Below are 27,538 nucleotides of genomic sequence, written 5' to 3'. Positions count from 1 at the left end.
TGGGAGATGGTGATGCACTTTTTAGGGTGGATGTGAGAGGGAACGTGGCAACTCTCCTAAAGCACTAGCCTGATTTAAGTACTGTGATAATGGGACGCCTTCTTTTCTGATGGTATCACACTGTGACATAGTAGGGTTTCTCCCACTGAATAATAAACTAATATAGTCAGCAGATTGCCACCAGATATTCATTCATGCTATAAGACAGCTATTTGGTAAACAGTAAGAAGGCATAGATAGCATGAATTTCATGGATGGCCGTATCCTTCACGCAAAATAAAGGGAATACAATCTTGAGCATTTCTGCCCTTGCATGATTTTTTATGGCAATCTTAAATCATCCTGAATCTTTGTCCAGTGAACCTTTTATACATATTAGTCTATCACACAGCACAATAACACCACACCTCGTATACAGTAAACTACGGCACACTAAAACACATGGTATTCTATTGCGACCTGCCAGGTAGGGTGACCGGATGGAACGTCTTCAGCCTATCAGGAAACAGCATTCATGTTCCCATGGCAACGGCCCCACGTGGATATAGGGAGCTGGCTGAATGTGCGAACGACCCGCTGACTCAAAGGGCTTGTAAAGTGAAACTTATTGTGTCAACAATATCTAGTTTTCGTATTTTTTCATAACATCAACTTGACGTTTTAAAGTAGGGATGCACCGAACATTCGGCCACCGAATGTATTCGGCCGAATATCGCAAAATAAAGCACATTCGGTATTCGGCCGAATGTGTGAAAACACCGAATGTTTACCACCGAATAGTGGGCGTGTTTTGATGATACTTTCCAGGTCATTCTTAGGGAAGAACTGACGATGAGTGAAGGGAAGTCCAGGGTAGATGTAGACAGAGGGTTGATTGGGAGTGGAGACAGGTGTGCAGGTTTGGCTGAAGATCTAATTAGCGGGGACAAGCCTTAGCTGCGGCGGAGAGCACGCTGTGTTCGAGCTGTGGGGGCGGGGGAGGGTGTGTGAAGGCCCAGCCGTAACACTATGTCATTGAACCATACGGACATCAATACTTAAGCCACAACATACAGAATTATCAAAATCCTGTAGCATCTCTTTAAAGAGAGTTCACCTAATTAGTTAACTTGCAATCTTCCAAAGTATTTTGTAATAATATTATCATGGCACATCATTCTTGTTAACACAAGTCAAGAATAAAGCTTCGGCCTACATTGATGAAAGATTTTCTTTCAGCAGCTATTCAGGGAAAACAAAAACATTTAATTTGACTGATTTATTTTATTTATTGTGCTTTGTTGGTATAGACTGATGTCTGCTGGAATGTTCAATAAAAGTTATTTTTTTTCAATCTCAATTTCTTTCTTTGAGAAGCATGAATAAAAAGCAAAATGTATTTAGTTTATGCAATGATAAAATTAAAAACTGCCGATACACATTCGGTATTCGGCCAAGTGTTTCCTTAAATTCGGCTTCGGCCTCGGCCAAGAATTTTCATTTCGGTGCATCCCTATTTTAAAGTACCCACTTGATATAATAAACAAATACTAAATACTTAGAATTTGTGGATTGGATTCACTGTTCTCGTTTGCTGTAGGAGTTTCACTTTACGAGCCCTTTCAGTCAGCGGGTGATTCGCACATTCAGCCATCTTCCTATATCCACGTGAGGCCGTTGCCATGGGAACATGACGGCTGTTTCCTGATAGGCTGAAGAAGTTCCATATAATCTGGACGTTCTGCTGCAACTGAACATGCCGGCGCTTGGTTGCAGATGGACACTGGCCCCGTGGCCGCGCAAAGCGGGACATCTGGTCACCCTACTGCCAGGTAGACTGCTGCACCTCTGAGGAATAGATATTGCATATTGAGCTTCTACTTTGTGGTCACCACACAACATGTACTTGATGAGAAGCGAATCCGGAATCCAGAGGGGAATATAGAACCTAGCATTAGCTGAGAGCAACACAAACACAAGCTCCCAGGAGGTTACCTCGCTCCTCGTTGTCATCAAGTCTTACTCACAGCCTTTACTCACGCCTGCTTTCCTCTGCTCCCCTCTGCCCTCTGCCCTGGGCTCTCGTCTATTCTTAGATCCCTCCTTTCCTAACTCAACCTGCTCCACTTTTACCACTTTTTCCTCCATATTAGGGAACCCGGGGAGAATTCAACATGGCCGCCATGGTAACTGCTAACACTACAAAAGGGAGACTGATGGTAAATGGACTGCACTTATATAGCGCCTTTTTTGCTGCTCCAAAGCGCTTTACAGCGGCCTCTCATTCACCCATTCACACACACACATTCACACCCCAATGGCGGCCAAGCTACCATGCAAGGCGCCGGCCCGCTCACTGGGAGCAATTTTGGGGTTCAGTGTCTTGCCCAAGGACACTTCGACATGTGACCAGCCGGGCTCGAACCGCCGATCTGCCAACCTTGTGATCATAAGGCGGCGACTCTACCTCCTGCGCCACAGCCGCTCCATGTTGTCATATGAACGACGCAGGTAAGCGGTGAACACAATGTCCCCCCGTACATGTTACTGTACATCAGTGGAGTGAATGAGAGAGCAAGACCCCCCCGCAAGGACATTCTCCATTGAAACACTGAAGAAAAGAACGAGGTCTTCAGGGTCAGGGAGAACATGGCCAGATTCTGTTGATGGAGGGGGGAGATAATATATTTTATCCGAGGGACGAGTGAAAAAGCTAATTATGCTCCTAACCTTGGGGAAACCCTACAATCATGATACATGAGCATGCTACATACGGAAACGAGGTCAGAGTCAAGGTCAAGGTCAACCTCCTGGTTAAATAAAGGTTCAAAGGTCCACGAGGAGGTGTAGGCTTGGGTGTAGCCCACTGGCTCACATCAGACACATTTGGAGAGGCTCTTGGAATCTCTAACCGGCATGAAAGCCGCCACTCCTCCTCTCAGAGTTGTTCTCCAAATCTGGGGCATTGGTGCTTATTTGATGAGCTTCGGCATTAATAAAGGGCTGTCCCTGTCCAATAAAATGGTCATATTCTGACTTCAGATAATAGATGTTGCCATTCTAAGCCAATAATAGTGTCTATAATGAAATCAGCGGAGCAGAAAAAGAGGCGCTCTTTCATTTCCTCCTGTGGGCCGTGTGTTTTCTACATCCCATTATTCATCTGGTCCCCGCTGCTGATAACTACCACATTTGCATGTGAATCAAGAATGCTTTATAACCTTCCCCTAAACAGGTCCCCATGCAAATGACTTGACCCAAAAAGACGAGGTGTAGCATTTCATTATTCAGGACAGACGTCGACGCAACGCCCGATACGGGAAGTATGTCGATGGTTCTCTTGTGAAGCACGGAGTGCTGGTTCTCCTCAGGTCTCTATCCGGAGATCTTCTTGTCTTTCTGGTGGGAGGTAGCAGGGCTGCTGCGGTGTAGAATGACCTGGCCGTGGTCATGTACATGGCTCAATGATAACCCGCGATAACAATTAATAACTGTGACTGTAAACTCGCTGGCTAGCTAACTTGTCTTGGCTGCATTACAGTTTAGCTAAAACAAGCTGACAAACTCACTAGGTGAGCTAGCTAGCTATGTGATTTGCTTAATGTCAAAGATAAAATGGTGTTTGTTGCAGTCGTTTGCTCTGACCCTGTGGGTGGCTTGACACAGCGGCGGTGGTGAGGTGGCATGGTTACCGCAACAGGGCTGACTACGTGTTAGTACTTGGTAATTTGATGCTGCTTACAATGCTGTTTTCACACACATACGTGACCATAGACCCCAAGGCCAGACACGTTAACAAAACACGCTACACAATATTTTCCTTGACCTGCTGTATTAGCACTTGTGTGTGAAAGAGACTGGGATATTTTACTTACTCATGCATTTTCCACAGTTCAACAGACCAACCTTTGTATTTGAAATCTCGGCAACAAGTCAAGAACATCCAGTGTAATATTTTGTGATCAATCATGGCTGCAGACAGAGATTGTGCTGACTCAAAATAATAAAAAAAGATGCTATCGAGAGAGGAGCTCGATCTGTTGAAGAATGAACTCTCCTCTGAAAAACATCGCCACTGAAGTTGTACGCAGTTAGGCACGCATTTTGAGGCAGGGTGATAAGAGTATGGCATTATATAATATTTTTTACATCCAACACAAGGCGTGTTATAATCTTCAGCAGTGCTAAAGGAAAGAGCATGGATGAGGTGTATGCATAAGAGACTCTCTTCATACAATAACAGATATGGAAGCAATGAGCAAGCATAGACACATCACATACACACACATGCACACACACACACACACAGACACAGACACAGACACAGACACAGACACAGACACAGACACAGACACAGACACAGACACAGACACAGACACAGACACAGACATAGACACAGACACAGACACGCACACGCACACGCACACGCACACGCACACGCACACGCACACGCACACACACAAATCCCAGTGCCAGAGGCCAAATGTGGAGGGTTGGGTGGGGGTCTTTTGTGCAGTCCAGGGCTTGGCCATTAAATAAGCGAGTACTGCAGAGGTGAATTGCATTGACAATGATGTATGGGGGACTCCGGGGCTGTTATATAGTGTCTGGCTCTGGCGTAAACAGCAGCCCCCCCCCCCCCCCACTACAGAGGTTTAGTACCTCGCTCTAATTCAGCCAGATTACATTTTGGCTCCAGAACCGATGTAAGCTGATTAAAATGGCCAGTACAGAGGTTGAAGAAATATGTGGTCGCCTTCAAGGACTGGACATGTTATTGAGCAGTGCTGTTCTGACAGAGGTCAGTCGCCTCTCCTGCTGCTGCTGTTTTCTCTCCCTCTCTTTCTTTTTCTTCTCTGTCGCCCTGACCTTTCCGCATCACCTGATGCACACACTCTTCCTTCCTTCCTTCCTTCCGTGTCTTTCTCCAGCACCGCCTCCCCCCCCCCCCCCCCTCTCTCTCTCTCTCTCTCCTGCCCACAGGGTATCCAGGCATATTGCTCATCATGACCAGCAAGGAGAAGCACATGTAAAATACATGACCATGCTCTCACGGAGCGGTTACCACTGAGAGGCCAGCATCGGCTCAACATTACACCGCATTGTTTTTTCAACAGCCAAGACAGAGACAGAGAGGCCGTATTAAAATAAAACTCTCACTGTTTTTGCCCCCCGCCCCCCGCCCCCCCTCTCCTCCCCTCACACCCTCAACTTGTGGTTGCAGAACTGTCAGTGCAGAGCAGAGCAGAGCAAAAGTGTGTCAGGCAGCAGACACACAAATGGCGGGGAGTATCGGGAGCACAGAGTCTGTCGGGCCACCGCAGAATAATGTCATATCACCGAACGGTGGAGAACACGGCTGAATTATGAAGGAGGGAGTTAATTATGGATGGAGAAGAAGGCAAAGCCTCAGACAGTTACCTGACATATAAGGCTATGAGTGTGTGTGTGTGTGTGTGTGTGCGTGTGAGAGTGTGAGTCTCAGTCTTAGACCTAGCGAACGCTCATCACGAAAGGAGCAGCACAGGCGCCTTGATTAGTAGTACGTGTGTGAATGAAACACATTCTCTGTACATACTGTACTCTGCTCTACTCTTTTCTTAACACCAGGTGACAAGTAAAAGTGTTGTCTGCAATAAAGCAGATAAATATATATTTTTTAAAAAGCTGTGATCACTGATGATCACAACTCAACCTTATGGGCCGATGTGGAATTGACAGCCAAGACATCAGAGAGATTAACTGAAAGAGGAGATGGGCCTTGATGTTGAGTTCTGTCAAGGCTAGCTTTAAACGGAAAAAAACACACCACTTTCCATAGCTTTGGAGCAAAAATACTCACTTTTTTATCTTATTCTGTCAAGTTTTCACTTGTTTTTATTTATTTTTCTCGCGGCCCGTCTTTCACAACATTTGACGGGCAGTTTTCTGTCCCCACCAAATCTTCAAATTATTCCTCAATCCCGGTAAAAGTAATATTGTTATCTGCTTGACTTGACAATAAATAGACTCTTTGCATTTATCTGGCCCACTGATTCCATTTCCCCCTCCAGAAAGGCGGTACGCAGCCTGCACCTGCACTTCCAAAGAATCGTAATGCACCGTCAACCACGCACAAAAAATACTCAAAAAGAATGGGGGCTAAGCTGAGGTCGAGAGAGGGGGCTGGGGGTTTGGCTTTAAGGGGGGGGGGGGGGGGGGGGGGCACTGGGACCAGGGCTGGAACTAAAGAGGGGCATGCCTCCTCTTGCCTGGGAAACAATCAAAGCCCATCCGTATTTGGGGGGGGGGACGACGGGACTTGGGGGAGGGGGGTGGTTGGTGGGCTGGGGGGTTCAGGCCAACTGCTTTGTGTGGCTCTGTGGATTGAAGACAGCTAGCTCTGTGGAGCGAGCAGCTGTAATGACGAGGTCATGTGCACAACTTTTCTATAAGTCTCTCTTAGTGGCACCAAAACATCGGTCCCCTGGTCTCCTCTTTAAAGCCGTCCACACCACCTATTACCTTGTGTCTCACCATGGCCCCTCTCCTTCTAACAATGACAGATACTACGGTACGACGTCTGAAGAAGGCTGCAAGGCTAGGACCTCCAAGACTGCAATAGGTAAGTACATTCCAAACATGTGATACGCCGTGAAAGCCCATTTAAACAGCCTGAAGGATAATATGCTGTCAAGTGTCCCTCTCCATCTGAACTTTCCATCTCCTCATATGTTTACTCTACTCTCGTTATCTTCCCCCGCTGCTCTCCAGCCATCCAGCCACATCACAACAAAGTACTCAGCTACTTCCCGGTATGTGTCCGTATTGTGTAGAAGAATAGGAACGGAGCAGAAACATAAGAGTGGTCGATAGTGACACAAATTACTCACTCAAGGCAATGCCGACAAGAAAACACTCACAAAGCCTACCCCTGACCTTCCAGAACAGGAGTACAGCTACTAGATATCTTGCATTGTTTTGTTCTCTTGGAGAGGCCTTTTGGAGAACTTTAATTCCTCCTGACGTCCCCTCTCTCTCTGGCTGATTGAGAGGGGGGGGACGGGGGGACGAGACCAGGCTCTGTTATTGTCAGTCCCAGTGGAGGCTCAATGGAGCTGGGTTAATCCCAGGCTGAGGCCTGCCTGTCTCTCTGCCTGCCTGTCTGTCTGCCTGCCTGCCTGTCCTGTTCTGTGCTGTCCAGCCCAGGGCAGAGTGGGCCCTGGGACATCCACTAGGCCCATTCACACAGAGTCTAAAACATTCAAAGCCTTCCTTCTAAAGGGCTAAACTTTTGTTTGCTGACAATAGACCGACCAGAGGTACTCCCATAGACCGGAGCGCCGTTCAAAATCTGATTATTTCCAGTGAAATCACCCTTTCTCCACCTGCCAGTTAACTATGTCCCACCCATTGTCTCCTCCCTGAATAGGCAATTTTTGGCATGATGGGGTCTGGATGTGTATTGCTGCATTTATTGCTACATTTATTTCTAAGCAAAGAAAAGAGGCATTTTTTTCCTCCTCTCTCTTGCCTATATTTTTCTTTGAAGAAATCTGGGCCACATGCCCCAGAGGAACGCAAAGTGCTTTAATTCATTCCCACCTTTCTCTCTGGCTGCCATCTCTGAGGCCTCCTTTTTATGCCCAGAAGTGATTTGTTCAGGCTGGACCATCAAAGCAATTATTGTAGCGGCCTGAGTTTCCTATTATGAAGGGAGATGACTGACAACAGTGAGATGGCGGCAGGGTGGAGGGCACTTGGCTTCAATTTATTACATCTGAAAGCCTTTTTTCATTGGCAACTGCGAGAAGTAGAGGTACATAAACAATCGGCGATGTTGTTGTATTTAAAAACAATAATAGCAAAAACATTCAAACAAACCAAAAAAATACAATATGTATATATATATATATATATTTTATATACACACACACACAACAACATTTACAAATTCTCAATTTACGGATTTATGGACGGAAGTTTCTTTCAATTACTCTCCCCCACCTCACCGGCAGCGTGATTGAGAGCCCCACTTATATGGGTCAGGCCAGAAAATGCCAGCCGCTGTAACTGAATACTGGGGGGCATTGGATGGGCAGAGATGTGTAGTAATTAATGTAATGGACATGAGAGAGCAGAGGCCCTTGGTCTAATGAGACGTCTTATATTACAGTCCAAATGCATACGGTCGCTTATACAGTGTAAGTGGCGGTGTCAGGCCATTACCGGCTGTAGGAATATGGCGCACCACAGAAGGGGATACTCTGTAACTGGATAACGGGCCGAGGGAAAGTACCCGACGGCGCCGCTGTTGCGCCCTGCCGGGATAGAGGAACTATAACTCCGCCCGGAGTGACAAAGGATTAGTGGGACGGACGGAGAGGACGTAAGAACACGAGAGAAAGGGGACGAGTAGAGAGCAAAGGGGTTGGAGAGGAGGAGGAGGACAAATTGGCGCTGATAAAGGACGGGGAGAGGGGGAGGTGCAGGGATGAGAAAGAGAGAAAGAGAGAGAGAGAGACAGACAGACAGAAAGAGTATGATGTACAGCTAATAAGTCCCCAGGCTTTGATGCCATCTCAGTCCTGTGCCATCATGGCCTCACGCTGACTGTCTGACTGATTCGACTATTGTATTATTAGGATTTATAAGCAGGGGCCATCTATTATGTTACCAACAGATCCAGTAAAAGTTGAAGAACTGCTCCATCAGCCTTATCGACTATCATAAAAGTTTTACAACAGGCAAAAAGAAAATCCATTTCTCAGACCGCCAGTAAACTGCCACTGTAAACATATGAATGCAAATATCCAGACAGAAATAAGAACCACTGGCTGTGAAAGCTGAGCTTTACAATGCCACACCATGAGGGATCGTTTTTACATTGTTTTTTACGCTAATAAAATAAATTGCTAATAAAAATTGTACGCTAGCAGTGTGTACCGTCTGGTCGAAGGCCTCCCCGTTCTCCTCCAGTAGAACGTACAGCTCCCCTGTGTCTCTCATCCCAGGGTCGGTGACATACAGCCCATGTCATACCTTGGCCTACCAGTGGAGGCTGTTCTCTAACGCACGCACGCACGCACGCACGCACGCACGCACGCACGCACACACACACACACACACACACACTCACTCCTGTGTCCCTGGCAGTTGGCCACCACAGCCCCATCCACCACGGCCCGCCCCAGGGCAACAGTGAACTTACCCACTGGAAGGAACTCGTCCGGAGGCGCAAGAAGCCTTTCCCCCAAGTTGAGGTAATGCAGTGTGCAGCCTCATCCTTTACTTAGCACTCCCCCCTCGGGGCAGCAAGGTTACTTACCAACCTCCACTGGCCTCCCGCTGATGGAGGAGCGCTGCCTGTCCTTAGTACGCCGCCGGCCCTCTGCTCTCTGTCTGCCCATCAGAGTCACGCAGAGTGGCACCACACTGCTGTTTATAGACACACCATACACCCCCCCCCCCCCCCCCCCCTGTCCCTTCAGCCAACATCCAGACGCTTTCTCCCTTAATCTGCTGCTTGTGTGTGTGTGTGTGTGTGTGTCGCACAATCTATTTTTAAACCCAGATATTAGTCATCTCTTAGAGGGTAGGAACATTGTAATTTATGGAATTCATGAATACCAAGAGCTCTTGTGTTTCCCCCTTGTTTACTTTCTCCTTGGAGGGGCCGTGAACATTTCCAATGATTTCAAATAAACTCGTAAAAACCAGCTTTGGGAGGATTCTAAACACTACAGGAGCCAGATGCCAATCAAAGTCCTGTTGGGTGAGAGATTGTGGGACTAGAGGGGGATCCTAGGGGACTGGGTTACCCCCTCTACCTAAATCTACCTTATTAGTCCACTATCACAACACTGAGATGTGTTCAAATGTCACTTTGTCAGCTCCGTGTTTTCATATTGTGCAATGCGTGTACAAGGGTTTGTAATCAGTAGCTTGAGTGGATGAGGAGGGTCATCGCATGCGATTCAGGTGGAGACGAACTCAAAAGCGTTTTGAAGGGTGTGGACTCTCTTCCAACTTCAGACAGCGCTGTTGACGGCTCTGAGATTCCACGGTATTTCACTTTACCATAACGTTCTCATGTTCAAGTTAAGTGAGGGCCCTCAGTTTAAATCCAACTGACATGTCCTATACAATCAAAAACACGGAGCCTGTTGCTTTTAGGCCGTCGGTGGCAGCACTGTGGGGGGGTACTAGTGTGCTGTATGTCAGGTGGTCTGGTCTGAGACCCAGAGAGCCACTGGACTTCAGAGTTTGGAGTAAGACCTTCAGATCTAACAGTGAGCACCATAATAATAATAATCTCCTAGGGCGGACCTTAGCCTGCCTGGCATATTGGCTTTGAAGGCTAACGACCTCCAATTGTACACTTGTGGGTAATTAGGCATAGCCGCTCCCCAGTCTCTTAGAACAACAAATATGTCATTGTAAGAATAAACAACAATTAGGGTTACATTGGTTTACCCGCTAATTGCATCATCGTCATCCGCAACGTAGGGGAAGAGCTACAGTACGCGCAGACACTATCAAGCACTGTTTTATCACACCAAACTGTCTAAATGCCATTATTATTCAACCTCAAAATGGACTATAAACATAAACAAAACAACTTCTGTGAGAGAACAGTACATTTTCAACTGCTGTTTTGGTCAGTGACTGGCAAAAGTGAATGCGGCAAATCAAAAAGCCCTGTAAAACTACCCAGGCCTAGGAGAGAGGTCTCTTACGCTGCTCAAATTCCTCCAGAACTGAGGCCTGCTATAAGTCATAAGAAAAGAGCGGCAGCACTAAACCAGTGGGATTAGTGCTAAGTAACTAAATGGGCCATATCACTTTTCCATTACCAGAAAGGAATAGCTATTTGGACTGCTGGAATCTAAATGAAAAGGTGAACCTCCCCTCCTCTGACATGCGGGTGTTCATTCGGGGGGGTTAGGGGGGGGGGGGGGCGGTAAATGTTTGCTTGCTCTTAGGCCGTTTCTTTTTTCTCTCTCAGACGAGGAGCAAATGGAAATTTGCCGTCACATCCTCGAGCCCCCATCAATAAATAAACTTGACGCAAATAAACAGATAAATAAATAAATGTGAGAGGACTCGCAAATGGGCATCCGTCAGCATTAGTGATGGAGCCATGTCAGGCGCAATCACGCTTGAGTTGAGGGGGAGTGCCGGAGCGGAGGCAGATTCTTACTGATTGCGCGCGCACACACACACACACACACACACACACACACACACACACACACACACACACACACACACACACACACACACACACACACACACACACACACACACACACACACACACACACACACACACACACACACACACACACACACACACACACACACACAATTCCCCTCAGAGAGACGGGCCTCACCCAATGCTAGGGCTCTGCATTACAGCAGCCTTCACTCCTCACTTCTTTCTCTTTTTTTTTTGTCTGGCTCTTTCTCATCCATTTCTCTCTCTCTCTCTCGCTCTCTCGCTCTGTTTAACTCTGTGCTTTTCTATGTATATGTCTGTCTTCCCTCCATCTAACTGTACAATGCCCTGCACTCTCTCAGTCGGTGTATCGCCATCCAAACCCAGAGGGAACAAGGGAAACGGCGTCAAAACTCATTCACATTCCCTTCCCATACAAAGGTAGAATTGGATCATTTCCGTGGGTTTTACGAATGGTGAATACAGCTATTTTAACTGTAGATATTGCAAGCTACTTACATTTGTACAGAGCTTTGCCAGACAATCTTTGAATTTCATTGAAAAATGTAACTGTGGGGATAGCCTTTGTGCTGAAGGGATGTTGGGGGGGATAGAATTCCCCCTGGAATGGCATCACCTTGCTTTTTCGTTGCCATCTTACATCCGGGTGAAACAGGGATTTCCCCCCTTGGCGTGAAGGGAAGGGAACGCACTGAAGGAAACATCTCTTTCGGTATGGAAAGCACCCCAGGGGTGCTGCCTCGGTCAGTGACATTAATGGTGTTGTCTGTATTGTCTTTGGTTTGTGCTGTTGCAAGGTCTGACAGGGGTCCTCTCTGCCTCCTAGTTCTGACCTGTCACTAAGCTCTCCAACGCTCTCCATCCACCTGTCTGTCCTCACACACACACATGCACGCACGGACGCACACACATGCACGCACGGACGCACACACATGGGGGGTAGTGGTGGTCTAGTGGATAGTGAGTTGGACTTGTGATCGGAAGGTTGTGAGTTCAAATCCCACCTGAAACCACACCACTACTAGTGTGCCCTTGAGTAAGGCACTTAGCCCTCAATTACTCCAGGGGGACTGTCCCTGTAATTCGTAATTGTAAGTCGCTTTGGATAAAGGCGTCTGCTAAATGGCAAAATTATTAATTATTACATGCATGCACGGACGCGGACGCACACACACACACACACACACACACACACACACACACACACACACACTAACCCAGGAATACCGCTACATATTGTCATGCCACTGACAAGCAGAATCAGCACAGCGTCCACTAGGGGAGCTGTGGTGCTAAAAGACTGTACTGCTCAATCTTCCATCCTTCCATCTGCCTCGCTCAACACATTCATTTCTGCTTTCAAAAGTGAGCCCATTACAATCATATTGCATGTTATGCTAGTCAAACAAAGCTCATACTGCTTACAGCAGAGGCAGACCCTCCTCAGATGATTACCTGTGGATCCAACAGTGCAGGGGGAGCGGGCTGGATCTCTATTCCATCTGTCAGAAGCTATTATACTATTATTAGCTTTCAGAGCAGAGCTTTAAGATGCCCACGTGATCGGCTTAATTACCTATAATTAACAACCAAATAATAGCCTTGAAATCAATAGGCTAGTGTATGCTGCAAAGATACACGTGTTCATACCAGGATAGAGGATAGACAGGGAGATGAAAAAAAACGAACATACTGTACACGTTGCTTTCACCACATAGGTGTGACTGACAGCAAGATGATTCTGCTAACACTCTTAAAGAATCATGCCATTACCTTTGCAGGCGAACTGGAAATGGCAAACCAAACAATTTTACATCTGTATTGTCATCGCATGTGTAGAATGTGTGACATGTTCCAATTAGCACTTAGCACGAACACATCATAAAAACCGCTTCGTCTGTAACAGTGAATTACAAGGTCACGGCAATCACAACAAATCTAGGAAGCGAAAGAGAAGTGTAAAAAAAAGGATACACAACATCATTTTTAGAACAGACAATCTCACACATGTTCCAACAATTACATTTGACATAATACTGAGGACCTCATTCTACACGAATTGAACAATAACACATGTTTAATACAGAATTTGCGCTCCGTCAAATGGAACCGCACCCTTGAAAGACTCTCCCTCTCTCTGGGAATTAGCATTATCACTCAGACCAGGCCTGCCAGCCTGCCCCTGACTCGCCATACCTCCTTATTACACGCATCCAGCCCGCCAAATGGGAAAATAAAATATTAATTCTGCATCGCAGCGCCTGACAGATCCTAGATAGTGGCCGACACTCCAACACAAACACCAGCCAGACACTATTTGTCTGAGGTAATGGGCATCTCACATTTGGAAAAAACAATTGGGATATGACAGGGGAAATAGCATTAAATGCTGCCATCGCCCGACTCATTGTGAACGGAACATAACTACATCCCCATTCCCGAGGGATTTATTTATTCTGCTGGTGATCGTTATTAGAGCCTCTCTCTCTCTGCTCTAATAGGAGATGAATAAGTTTTAATTCAAACAGGGCAACTTTCCATCCATCAAAGCTAAGTATGATAGCTGTGGAGAGATTCCATTGGAATATTATGAGGCCAATCTTTCAGCCGGAGGGACGGTTGTTTCTTCCGCCTCCCTGTCGGAATTCTCAAAGCCTATTCCCTCTGGTGTTAGTGTTATTGGTCTATAAGGAATTCATCACCGCAATGAGCGGAATCAATCCTATTGTGAGAATGTGCTGCGGTAAAAATAAGATAAAACCTTCATTTATGGCCCTCAGAAGAATATTTGCCCTGCAAAATTGATCCAGTATTGGCAATTTGCACTAAAGGTGACCTTTCATATCTGCCCACATACTTGAAGAGCAACGCTGTGTTCAGAGAGTGGGAAGAAAAATGAAAAATACTTGTTGTGATATTGCATCAAAGCCTACGATACGAAATCTGGGGGAAGGGGGGAGGGGGGGGGGGCTCTTTTCACATCGATGAGGCCCACACTCTTGCAGGCCCACACGCAGTGTGAGGGGAGTGGCCTCCTGGTGGGCACCCTGTCAGGACCCTTTTACTGCACTTCGGAGGTCGAAGGGCTCTTGTTAGAAAACAAATAATGCAGCGCTGAAGAGCTGGAGGACAGCAGACCCCCAGCAGACCCCCCCCCCCCCCCCCCCCCCCAGCCTCTCAAAGAGACATCACCGCCTTTTACTGAGATTTGATTTATCCTCTAAAAATACATCTGTGTCACACTCCGCTTCCTTTACTGTCCTCCAGCTCTACTGGCGGAGTATGACGGCAGATCACTTATGCGTTGGGGTGCTCAAACGGTACATTAAACCCCCATCTATATCTCCATGATGGTTTTTCGGCAGGGGCTGATGAATGACTGTTTTCCGGGGCAGAGGTCCTTGGGGGTGTATATAGGGGACAATAGAACTCAAGCACGTCTACCCTTGGACATCAAACTTTAACTCTGACTGTCGGGCCCCCCGATCCCTCAGTTTCCCCTCTATCTGCCTCTTCCGTTCGGTTGTTGATAAACATCCTTATCTATCGTGAGCAGGTGATAGGTTTCAAGCTGCCTTCTCCACAGAGCACTGCCAACCCCCCCCCCCCCCCCCCCCCCCCCCCCCCCCACACACACACACACACTCCCACATTGATATCTGGGATCTACTAAGCCATCCAAGCCATAGCCAAGCCAGTGCTCTACCCGCCGGGGTCCCCTCGGCCCAGAGCAAATCAGGTTAGCTCCACTTCCTTTAGGAGAGCCCCTGGGGCCCGGCCCAACCAATAACATCTATCAACACCCTGAAGTGGAGGGGTGGAGGTTTGGGGAGGCAGGGGCTTTGGCCGTTAACTGAAAGAAGTGAGATATTGCAGCACCCCTATCTGAGTGTGTGTGCGTGCGTGCGTGCGTGTGTTGTGCGATGTTTCGAGTGACAGTGAAGTAGAACAAAAAAATAAAAAGAAGGTGGGAGACAGAGAGAGAGAGAGAGACAGAGAGAGAGAGAGAGAGCGAAAGAAAGACAGATAAATAGACACGTACACTGAAACATATGTGCGAAAAATTAATTGCTAAGGGAATTGCGATCACTATCACATCTACGTGATATAATAACATTGATTAATTTAAGTAACAAATGAGTAATACTCCCTAGATGAGACAGCGGATAAAGGAACAGCTCCCCAGCTCAGGGTAACGTAGCTGTCTCGCGGGGTGTCATATGAATAAGGAAGAGGCAATACATAAGGTATTGAGAGATCATTTACAACACGACGGAGAGACTAATAAAGGACAAGAACAAATCCTTTATCTTTGTCTGGCTTTTCTCCCTTCCTCCGCTGGCACGCTCCGCTTTTCTCATTTGCTTCTTCGAGGATTCATCCTCCTTTTCTGCCTTTTAAAATTTCATGAGTGAAAATAGGTAATTTAATCTTCATTAAACATACAGGGGCTTCACTCCACCCTATGCTTGGATGAATTAACTGCTAGACTAGGAGGAGATTAGACATTGGGGCTGAAATCCCATAACCCTGACAAGCGTTATATCACTGCATCTCTGTTTTTTAATGGAGGTAAGATGATCCCTCTCCGGTCAATGTCAAATAGGCCCTTACGGGGATATAGTGGGAGAGAGAGAGTGGAGGGAGGGAGGGAGGGAGGGAGGGGAGGGGGGGAGTTTTGATGGACGGAACGGTGAAGGTGAAGCCAGAGAGGCGGAGTGGGGGATAGGTTAGGGATCTTAATGACTTTGAAAAAAGGCAGTAAATAAATAAGATGGGCCTCCATCCCTTTGATATCTGATTGATGTGCCTTTAGGGATAGCCCCGTATGAAAGAGCTACTGAGTCTGTGGCTTCCATCACCGACCGAAAAATCGATGCGCGAGGATGTACGAGCGGCTCCTGCTCCTCTTACCCACCGATCTCCGGCCCTCCAGTGGGGTAGGAGGAATACCCCTGAGAGGCAGCTGAGGCAGGAGGGGCTTGAGTGGGGCAACGCACATGCTGTTATCTGGCCCTTATCCATGTGAGCCTCAGCGATGAAACACACACTGCCTTCTCCGTTTCCGTGAAGGGAAACAGACCCCAGTCTGGTCTAATCAGGTGGAGGAGGAGGAGGCTAGGTTTCTGTACTTCTGACTTGGGCCTAAATCTAAAACATGCCTCGTCTGGTTCTGGAGGGGGGGGGAGGGGATGGATAACGACAGAATACTGGCTCCTCCGAGCTCCATCCCATCCATCCCTCCATCCATCCACTCTCTGCGTCGATGTTGAATGGCTGTTGTAATCGCATCACGCGTTGGCTACAGCCTCACGGGTCATGTTTCTATCCACACAAAGTGGCGACATGGAAATGTGGAAATGCTTTCTCCAATTGGTTCTGACTGTGATTGGCGCCTGGTAAATGTACTCTACCCCCACCGCCACCCCCCCACCACCCCCGCTCTTGAAGAAGTGTGAGAGGGGGTATACAGTTCAGTCTGAACAGAGATGGAGAACAATGCACTGCTCTCAAGTCGACTCCTCTAAGGGTGACCTAGAGATGTCTCTCTCTCTCTCTCTCTGTGTGTGAACGGTACACCCTCATACTGTAACGCTGGTTTAAAGATGACTGAAGGTTAATCAAAGCTTTAATGCCTGAGATTACCAGAGACAAGCAGGAGGGGAGAGATTCACACAGAGTTCACGTCGGTTGTGAAAAGGGTGAATATAGAAAAACTAAAAAGGGGAAGAAAAACATTTCTATAAAGCATACAGACACAGCGTCATTCTGACCTAGAAATAACACCGTCGCTCTCAAAAGGCTGATGCTGAAATGTCTGTAATTTTCCCCCTCCTCGCCCTCCCCCCAAAAAAGCAACAGCTTCCTCCAAAAGACAGCTTATCAGCACTTCAGTGGAGTGGCTTTTATCATGGAATCACCTGCCAGCATGGAACTTAATTGTTTCTTTTCACAAGCCCAAGTTTTTGATTTTCCTCAAGAGTGCGCCTACAGATTCTTGCTGCCTGTGAGATGTGACAAATCTCCCCCTGTGCCACCGTGGAGCTGGGGCAGCAGTCATTTCAGACCCCATTTGCAACCGGATCCATGGAGCCTGTGTGTCAAGCAGCTGTTTATCATACTCTTTGGCTGCATTTACACCACAGGTCGTAATGCCTAGTTCTGATTTAGTGCCTATATATAAATAAAAAAAAGTGAACGCCTGCTTACACTGACCCAGATCCGATACCTGTGCTTACACTCGTAACACTTGAAACGTCACACATGCGTACATGCTTCGGTTACCGAAAACAAAAGTAAACAGACAGCCGGCACTTGCAATGGACACACACGAGACCGAAATTATAATTATAATCCCTTTTATGTATTATAATATAAGGCCATTGATTTCCGAAGTATATATCAACTATTGCGCACATTTTAAGGCGGAGAAGAAAGAGCACTTTACTGTTCAACAAGGCCGTCGTATTTTCAATGACATGCAAATCGGAAATTGAGAGTTATATGCGACCTGCCTGGTTAGATCGCAGTGTAAGATTTGTATCTGATTGAGGCCGGTATGAGATTGAGGCCTGAATCGCATCTGAGAACATCAGATTCATGTGCTTTTATATTGGTTACACCTACATGTTACATATCCGATCTGTGCCACATGTGAGCAAACATTCGGAATTGTGTCACTTCTACCTGGTGGTGTGAACGGAAACGCAGCCTTATGGTGTGCATGTTTCCTATCGGCACAATACAACATAATACAAACAGAGATATTGCATACTTATCACACCACAATACATTTCCAATGCAGGATTCAGTGGGGTTGGCAGATTCTGAAGAGCAGTGACATGCAGGATGGAAGTCAGCAGGCTGCACAAAGGCCTAACAATGGGCTAGAGGATTTCGGAGAAACGCATAGACACACAGACACAGACACAGACACACGCACACACACTCACACACACACATGCACCCACAAACACGCACCCATACACACCCACCCACCCATCCACCCACCCACACTCACACTCCAGCAAACTAGACATAGTTCAATGCGTACGCTAGTATTGTTCCCCCTATTTTGTAGAGCTATTCTAAAATACTATTTTTCCTCAGCTCAAACTTTTGTCTCTCATGAGCAAAGTAAGATCGCGACTCCTCTTCAATTCACAGTTCAAATAGACTTGTGATTCATAATCCAATAGCACTTGATATAAACACACACACACACACACACACACACACACACACACACACACACACACGCACACGCACACGCACGCTTAGTAACATCCACACACGCACACACAGTCAAACACTCCCACATACAGATGGAGAGATACAGACAGACAGACAGACAGAGAGACAGACACAAAGACAGACACAAAAAACACTCAGATGCAGTCTTGATAGACGGGAGGAAATCACATTCCGCCACAGTTGTTTCAAAGTAGGCCAGGGCACACAAAGGCAAGAAGCCATGAACGGGAAGTCTTTTGAGTGCTTTGTGCAACGGTTGACATTTACCAGAGGGATGCTGAGGGATGCCAGGGATGCTGAGGCTCGAAAAAGAAGACTGGAGCCTAACACAAACACATTGGTGCGTGGCGACAATCGAAGGCAATGGCCTTCCTGACAGAACAGTCCCTAGAAACAGCCACAGGACAATAAGTGATATCATGCTCTAACAGCGTGAGTCTGAAGGGGTGGTGGTGGTGGGGGGGGGGGCAGTTCAACTTCCACAAAAGTACAAGAGCCGGTCTACAGCACAGAAACCAAACCGAGTCCTAGTCACACAGTTGGAAGGAGAGGGAAGAGCTGGAGCCTCTCAGAGTGTTCGTGGCTGCACTTTTATAATCCCTATATCGCACCTTATCAAAATCTAACTCCAGAAAGTTGTCTAAATTATATAAGCAGCAGAGGGCTTTAAGTTCTTCTCATATCAAAAAGGGGTTGAATTGAGTGTCTGTGTAGCAAGCCTATGTCAGACTGACACATGAGAACACCGTAGAATGATGGCCTAATTGACTGCTGGTTTCTTACAGCGGCTCAGTGCGTGACTCTGTGCGTAGTACACCAGCTCTGGTTTAGTTCGTGAGGGCGGTAGGTAAAAGAAGCGAGAGTCACAGCCAGGAGCAGGGGGGGAGAGGAGGGGGGCAGAGCGGGTTAACTAGACACAGCTCGGTTCTGTTACCATGGTTAGCACCCGGCCACCGAGAGGTAGGGCTGCAGGGGCTTTGATCACCTGCAACATCGACGAGGTAAACAGGAAGAAGAAGGAAAAAAAAAAAAGGACAGAGGAAGATGGAGAAAGAGAGAGAGGGGGAGAGAGAGAAGGAGAAAGATGTCAGACATGATTCATTTCAGGGGGTTGGCACCAATTATCCACTCTGAAAGTCTTGGGTGTTGGCACAATACCTCAGTGCACAGCCGCACACACAAACACTCAGACACCCGCACACGCACACGCACACGCACACACACACACACACACACTCAGACAGACACACAGAGAAGGCACCAGGGAAGCGAGTGGGTTGGGGATATTTGGATCGCCTTCTGTGCATCTCCCTGATGTCTCTCCTAGTCTTGGAAAAGTATGTAGGAGTGGAGATACATGAAGAAATAGGGCACAAGGTGAAACAAGAGAGTAGCCCATTTCCCCCTCCTTGCCCCAACCAGTTAGCCCTACCCCTCAGTTTTGCATGTTCACGTGTAGGGGTAGGGTGTCCCGATTCCTGTTGGGATGGAGGGGTAGGGCGAAGTGGTAGGGCTACTTGACCCTCCAAACAGAGTTTTTTCAGAGGCACACTCCAAACCGAGGGTTAAAACCGAGTGTTGAAACCTCCCAGAATGCCTTGCGAGTCATCGGCAAGATAGTGGCGAATGCATAAGCAACAAAAGAAAACCACAAATGTAATTATTTTCTTAGTTAATAAAGATAAAAAAATTGATGACCATTGTATTATCTTAGTTTAAGGTGATTTCAATGTATTATAGAACTTTTCTTTATAACCATAAAAAAGATCGCTAGTATGCTGATGTCTCTAGCTAGCTAGCTAACGTTACAACAATGTTTTAAGACTTTAAAGGGTTATCCCTTTATTTCATAGGGGAAGATTTCAACCACTATCCCTTGTAACTCTGTTCCGAGGCAAGACGAAAAGCGAGTGGCATTCCAAAACGAGGGTGTGTGTGTGTGTGGGTGGGTGGGTGAGTGCTGGACGTCAGCCAGCCACTTCAGTGTCTGGCAAGGCAGGAGGAGCAGGAGTCATGTGTGCTGCTGTGACACCTTGTTTCCGTCGCCTCTCCTCATTGGACAAAAACATTGTGACATGTGACCCAGGGGGGGGGGGGGGGGGTTGACCAGTGGTGGGCCGAGATGAGAGGAGGGATGGACACACCATGGAGAGAAACCAACAGTTCGCACTCCTACTGCACACTGGTACAGACAGTGTCTGACATCTCCTAGAGTGACAGTTGCTACAGTTAGGAAACTTCTCTCCCTCAGGGCGGGTGTACAGGAGCTAGCTAGGTGCGTGTGGGGAGCTCATTAAAAGAGTGAACCGCTTGTCCGTTAGGTGCAGTATGCATTATCGTCCTGTTTTTTCACGACACCCAAAGCAGGGCTAACTCGCTTCCACCCCGCGGGCGAAGCTGACTACAATGACTAGCTACCCTGAGTAGAGGAGTCGGAGACGGGCAGCAGGACTAGCATAGTCCGCTGTTGGTGCCGATATGGAGATGGGCAGCACCTGTGGTCCTACTCGGCTCATATCAATGGAGACAGGACTCTTGTTCCAGGTGGCCCCTCTCCTCCCCTCCTCTCCCCTCCTCTTCCCCATTCATGGCAGCAGGATGGGATGTGTAAACATTAGGATTATGCTAATTCATCTCGCCACAGCTATCGCCTGCATCCCGTCTCTATTGTGATCAGAGCCTTATGAATGACAATGTGACAATGAATCTCCCACTAACTGCACCGGGGACACTGTGCGTGTGTGTGTGTGTGTGTGTGTGTGTGTGTGTGTGTGTGTGTGTGTGTGTGTGCGTGCTTGTGTGTGACCTGGTCCAGAACCCTAAGGTATACAGTGACAAGGAGTAATGCGCACACAGAGCACACACACACACACACACACACACACACACACACACACACACACACACACGTGTCTCCCTCAGGCCGATCAAAGAGAGGATAGGGACGTTTCCCTTCATGTTAAGGACAATGCTAAAGAGTGTGTGTGTGTGGGTGTGATTGAATGGGGTTATACTGTATGTGATGGAGACTCAGGTTTAAAGAGGTATGACAGGTTCTCTGTAGCGGTGAGCTGTAGAGAGGTGGGAGGGATCGCAGGAGGAAGTGACCTCGCCTGAGGGGCGGGGGGGGGGGAAGGGGGTGTCTTACCGTTGCGCGGAGTTCGTTTTCGACGGTCGCGGAATGCCGCTCCGGACTGCAGGGCCTCCATCAGGCTGTCCATCACCCCGGTCTCATCTCCCTCTGTAAGGAGACGGCAGAGAGGGGGGGTTAGAGGACACACAGACCATCTACGCACACACACACACACACACACGCACACAGGCACGCACGCACACACAAAGTGAGGAACAAACCGAAAACACCTGCTGGGATATGTCTCTGGGCTTTTGGTCTTTGGTCATTGTGTTATCCAGTGTGGAGGCAGTAGCACAGCCCCCCTAGTCCCTACACAGGCATTTATCAACCACCTCACTAGAGAGAGAGAGAGAGAGAAGCCCCTCTCTCCTGAACTAGACACACAAGGTAGATGGGAACTATTAAACAGTGCATCAGCATTATAGCAGATTCCTGTCAGAGTGGCCCTCCCGCGTCTCTCCACTCCACGGCTCTGGGGGGGGGCGGGGGTGGGGGTGGGGGGGAGGAAGCACAGCCACAGAGCGAGAGAGAGCGCTTAGGGTTTAACGCAGGGAGAGGAGGAGGAGGAGGAGGAGGAGGATGAAAGCTTTCACTGATGGCCATTGGCAGATATTCTTTCTGTGGCTAACGCCGGGGAGCTAAGTGCTCTTTACCGAGATTTAGTGCGGAGCCGGTCAATACTGGTGGCGCTCTATCATTGTTCTGTCGATGACACCGGGAACCTGCCTGTAAAAACGCTCCCCCACCACCAAACTGCCGGGTGCATCCCTGGACCGCCGGGCCACCGCACCGGAGGAGGCTGCTGAGTGCATCGGAGGCTAGGGCTTTACTCAGCACACGGCCCTCCACCCACACTGTGCACGCACGCACGCACGCACGCACGCACGCACGCACGCACACACACACACACACACGCGGCATATCTCTCTCGATGGAAGGATTCAAAAATAAGCGTAGGTCCTATATCTGGGTCATCTATCTTTACCCCCTTCCTAATGAGTCACCGGGCCCCTCTCTTCATCATTGTGGTCCAGAACAGACATTATTTTAAACTGGGATCATTAGGGTGACTTATTGTAGTGCACCGGACTGCGCTATCAATCGTTTGCATACATGAGTGAACTGCTCTCTCCGTAATGTTTACCACGAAGGGCCATGGCTCCCTTTTCGCTCCTGGGCATGGCAGAGAAGGAGCGTTCGCATTGGTAGATGACGGTTGCTTTCGGCAGCAGTTTCCTCAGGAGCGGTAATCAATCTTTTGTGTTTCTCACACACTCAAAGCGAGATGACAGTCGAGCAAATTGAATTCATAAACAGAACAAGTTGACACTGCTACATAATTAATGCAAGGAAATGGCACATATTCTACCATTGCTTGAGAAAAGCAAGACCGCCTGTGTTTCTTCTCACTCTTCAAGCAACACAACAACAATACATCATTTCCATAAACAATTATTATTTAATTTTTTTAAACATGGGAGAAAAAGGGACAAGAATAGAAATGCATCTTATGCAAATAGGAGAAATATGAATATTTTCATTTGCGCTAATAACCTCTCTTGACCCTCTGTGTTGTTCCCTCTCTTTCATCCACAGGCCCTTCCCAAGGGCCACTTTGAAATCAAAGTTTGTCTGTCTCTTGCTGTGTGCAGTGTGTCTAAAAGCAACCCAGATTAGATCAGGTTTAATTAGACCAGCTCTATCAGAACAAACCGAGGCAAACCAAGCCGTGCTTATCTCAAATTGCACTGCTACACCTTTGATAGCCTTCGCCTTTGTTGGTTTAAGCCAGGACATAACAGCGTTACACCTGCTTCACCCTTACAGAACAAGATGGCCGACCAGTGGCTCTAACAGCTACTAGCCTGAAGAACCGTACAGGCGCCTAGTTAGTCTGCGTCTCCGTTCCCAATACGTAGACTAACTGGGGCATCTTGTGAGTTTTGAGTTCGACATGTACCGGTAACAGAAAGTCTTTACATGGCAGGTAAATATTTATCTATAGCTCCTTGTTCTCCAGAAACTTTTTCGGACAACTCTTTCTTCATTTCCTTCTTCTCTGAGACTTAGACATCACAGGGGGCAGCTGACACTTTGATCAATTTGTCCTACTTCTGGGCTTAACCGTAGCCCCATTCATCATCCGTAATTGACCAGGACTTGCTGGAGCTGGCTAGACTGGGTTCGGAGGGGAAGGATTTGGAGACACAAAGAAGCAAAATGACTAAAATGGGAAACATGCTCCCGTGTGACCCGCTGCTGCCCCATTAACAACGTACTGTTGACCAGAGCTGACTAGACCTCTGCTCTGCTCTGTGGAAACAGCTCCAGCTCCCAGCAACCAGGCTCCAAGCCCCTAGCCACCACCTCGCCATCTTAAACTGTGCCACAGATGCTACAACTCCCAAAAATGCTCCCAAAATAAAATAAAAATCTATAAAATCTTTACATAACATTTTTTCTCATCACCTGACTTCACGCCGTGTTCCTGCAGTTCTCGTCTGTCTTATTTTTTTTTTGCTGTTAAAAACCCAGGGCAAAAAACTCGGTAGCTTCTCAATTAGCAGGAATGGTAGATTGCATGCAGAAGAAAGCAGAAGAAAAGCTAACCTTTATAACACGAGATCTGCCTAGAAAGGCTCAGAGGAAATTGCCTTCCAAATGGGTTAAGATAAAAGCCGAGGAGTCGACAACTCCCCGCCCCTCTCCCCAAAAACCGGCATATAACACCTCGCCAGGCACCTCCACGGCCCCTTAATGATCTTATTAAAAAGAAGAGCGGAACATTGCCAGGCTTTCACACTTGGGGCACTTTTCTGAAAGAGCCAAATCTGAGGCAGAAAGAACATGGCCCAAGAATGGCCCAACCTCCCAGTGAGAAAGTACCTGTCCTCCCTCATTCCTCCATATCTCTCTCTACCCCCCCTCCCCCGCCCACCACCACCTCTCTCTTTCTCTACCTCTCTCCCTCATCCCTCCCTCTCTCTCTATCCATACCCCCCCCCGCCCACCACCACCTCTCTCTTTCTCTACCTCTCTCCCTCATCCCTCTCTCTCTCTATCCATACCCCCCCCCCCCCCCCCCCCCTCCCCCACCATCCATCCATCCATACCGACCTCCCACCATCTCTCTCTCCTTTCATCCCCTCCTGTGCCTAGGTATCAAATGGCACCAGGCCTCTCTGGGCCTGCCAACTGTAACAGTAAGCCCTGGGCGCGGGCCTGGCACTGGCCTGGCACTGGCCCTTGCCTCTCTCATCTGCCCTGTAATGTATTTACTAGCATAGTATGCACTATCACATTTTCTAATTAGGAGGATAACAAGGCTGGGCTCTCTGCTGGATTTGTAAACTTCACACATCAGATTAGCTTCTCCCAACAAGGTACCTGGCAGACAGGCTGGAGAGGCTTATCTGGCCCCCGGGCCCAGGAGAGAGGAGCAGGGTGTGGGGGGGGAAGTCAAGTGTCACCGTCGGGGGAGGAAGGGGAGACAGTGAAGTGGGCCCGGGTGGCTGGGGTGCATCTGGAGGAGTGGGTCATTGAGAGGGACCGCTGGAGCGGGAAAGGCACAGGGTCGTAAAAAAGTCCCTCCGAGACACTTGACTGCCTGAGCTCTCTGACATTCAATTATTTCGACGACGTATGCAAGTGTGCGAGCGCATACGGGCGCGCGCGGTCACGCACATGCGCATGCATATGCGCACGCACATGCGCACGGACGTGCGCGCGCACACACAGACACCCACACACACACACACACACACACACACACACACACACACACACACACGCACACACACACACTCAGACACAAAAACACACACACACACACACACACACGCACACAGTCAATTCGGCCATCATTTATTTTTATTACAATACATGTTCAATATTTGCATACCGGTTCGATGTCTAATCCAAACCAACAAGAGAGAGAAGTCTAGCATGGCCAGTCAAGTGAATTTATACTCTGCTAAGCCACACACCTCAATTTCTGGACTGTGTGTGCGTGTGTGTGTGTATGTGTGTTCCAGCACAGACTGGTGTCAGCAGTGCAGCGTGACCTATGCTCACGGCCGCTCAGGGCAAGATCAGCTAGAGGAGAAGCAGGGAGCTAGCCAGGCCCTTCTGATGGCTAATGCATCACACACACACACACACACACACACACACACACACACACGTACACACACACACACACACACACACACACACACACACACACACCTCCACCACAGCAGCAGCACCAGGGCAGCCCTGACCACTGCCAAGTGGTGTTCCTATCAAACGCAACAAAGGACCTCTTAAATAGCAACACACCGTCTCTTGAAGGTAATCAGACACGACAACAAGGACGGGGTGTGAAAGTGAAAAAGAGGATACGTCACATCAAACCGGGGGAACGGAGACGAGAGCGTTAACCGTGTGTGCTTTCCACCCTGTCAAGGGAAAGAGACAGGCCCGTTCCATCTGTATGCCGTGGCATGCCTACTCCTTAAACACCAAAAGGAATGGCATTCCTATAATTATGCAGTCGTGTCAACACGGCTTGTTCATGAATTCAATTTGCTATCTGTCATCTCCTCCATGTTGGGGGGGGGGGGGGGAGACACAGCGGATCGATTGAGAACTCTATTTTCTGATGGCTCGCATGTAGCCATGTGTCACCCGCTCTGAGGGGGGGGGGGGGGAGGGAGAGAGGGAGGGAGGGAGACTCAACTATCAGAATTCTGAGAGAGAGACAGAGAGAGAGAGAGAGAGAGAGAGAGAGAGAGAGAGAGAGAGAGAGAGAGAGAGAGAGAGAGAGAGAGAGAGAGAGAGAGAGAGAGAGAGAGAGAAAGAGAGAAAGAGAGAGCTTCCTGAACCAAAAAAGTGTGCTGCATATCTACAGTGCTATCGGTAGCAGTGGCAGATATTGACACCCACATTGTGCGACGGTGACTGCACGGTGATAGTAACAGTCGAAATCATTGCACAGACAGACTAGCTCATGGTGCTCAGTTACCAGGATCATCTCTCTGTCTCAAACAAACTGTAGTGTTTCTCCCGAGTCAGACTGAACTGAAGGGTTACACCGACAGGCGATGGCGTTTATAGCCTGGCCGGGGCTGGCCTATAGCCTCCTCTGCTCAAGCCTCTCGGTGACAGATCTCCTCGTCTCATTGGCCCTGTAATGAGAGCTAATAAGAGCCCTGCGCTTGATGAGCTGAAACCACTCTGAGGGGGAGTGCTCCTGGATATTGCTCTCCACTGCCATTCTGTACGATACTCTAGAGGACAAGAGGAAAGTGGGTGGGGGGGGGAGTATAGGAAGGAAGGGAGGGAGGGAGATAGATAGAAGAAGAAAGAACTACTCCCCTAGTAATACAGAAAATACAACTCCCTATTTCTTTTTTTTCTTTTGTCTGGGATTTGTTTTTGAACACATTTCAGCCCATCTGTTACCGTGCAGAAAGTCACCTGTGCAATTAACCTGGTGCATTAGCCGTGAACAAGCCTTGTGGGGAGGGGGGGTGGGTGGGCTGCGATACAGCCAGGTGTACATGTGTGGCACTTCTCTCTCTCCGTCTCTCTCTCTCTCTCTCCGTCTCTCTTTCTCTCCATCTATTCCTCTCTCCATCTCTCTCTCCACTTTCACATTTCTATCTCTCTCCACATCCATCTCTCTCTCTCTCTCTCTCTCTCTCTCTCTCTCTCTCTCTTCTCTCTCTCTCTCTCTCTCTCTCTTTCTGTATGTCTCTGGCATGGAGGCTGGTTTGGCCTCCTCTCTCTCCCCCAGTCCCAGCAGCTCCTGAGGCACCAGTCAGAGAGAGTGCATTACTGCCACGGAGGGCAGACACAACACAGGTGACCACAGGACAGCAGTCATGCACCTGTTATCAGCCCCCCCTCTACCCTCTCCCTCTTCCCTCTCCCTCTCCCCTCTCCTTCTCCCCTCTCCCTCTCCCC

At 48.2% G+C, this 27,538-nt stretch overlaps 1 protein-coding gene across 1 annotated transcript in view; it reads right to left on the bottom strand.

Annotated features, from left to right (window-relative positions):
• Positions 1-27,538, bottom strand: part of diaph2 (diaphanous-related formin 2) — a gene marked incomplete at its 5' end in the record, with an annotated part of 433,487 nt that overhangs the window by 19,226 nt on the left and 386,723 nt on the right. Inside the window, one exon of the mRNA XM_080525622.1 lies at positions 21,602-21,694. Coding sequence (XP_080381748.1) covers positions 21,602-21,694 — 93 coding nt within the window. The remainder of the gene's footprint in view (positions 1-21,601; positions 21,695-27,538) is intronic.

This window comes from Nansenia antarctica (genome assembly GCF_963989245.1).
Source record: "Nansenia antarctica genome assembly, chromosome: 3".
In the NCBI taxonomy this organism is placed as follows: domain Eukaryota; kingdom Metazoa; phylum Chordata; class Actinopteri; order Argentiniformes; family Microstomatidae; genus Nansenia; species Nansenia antarctica.
The sequence above is the reverse complement of the archived record's forward strand: the minus strand, read 5'-3'. Positions and strand labels throughout refer to the sequence as shown.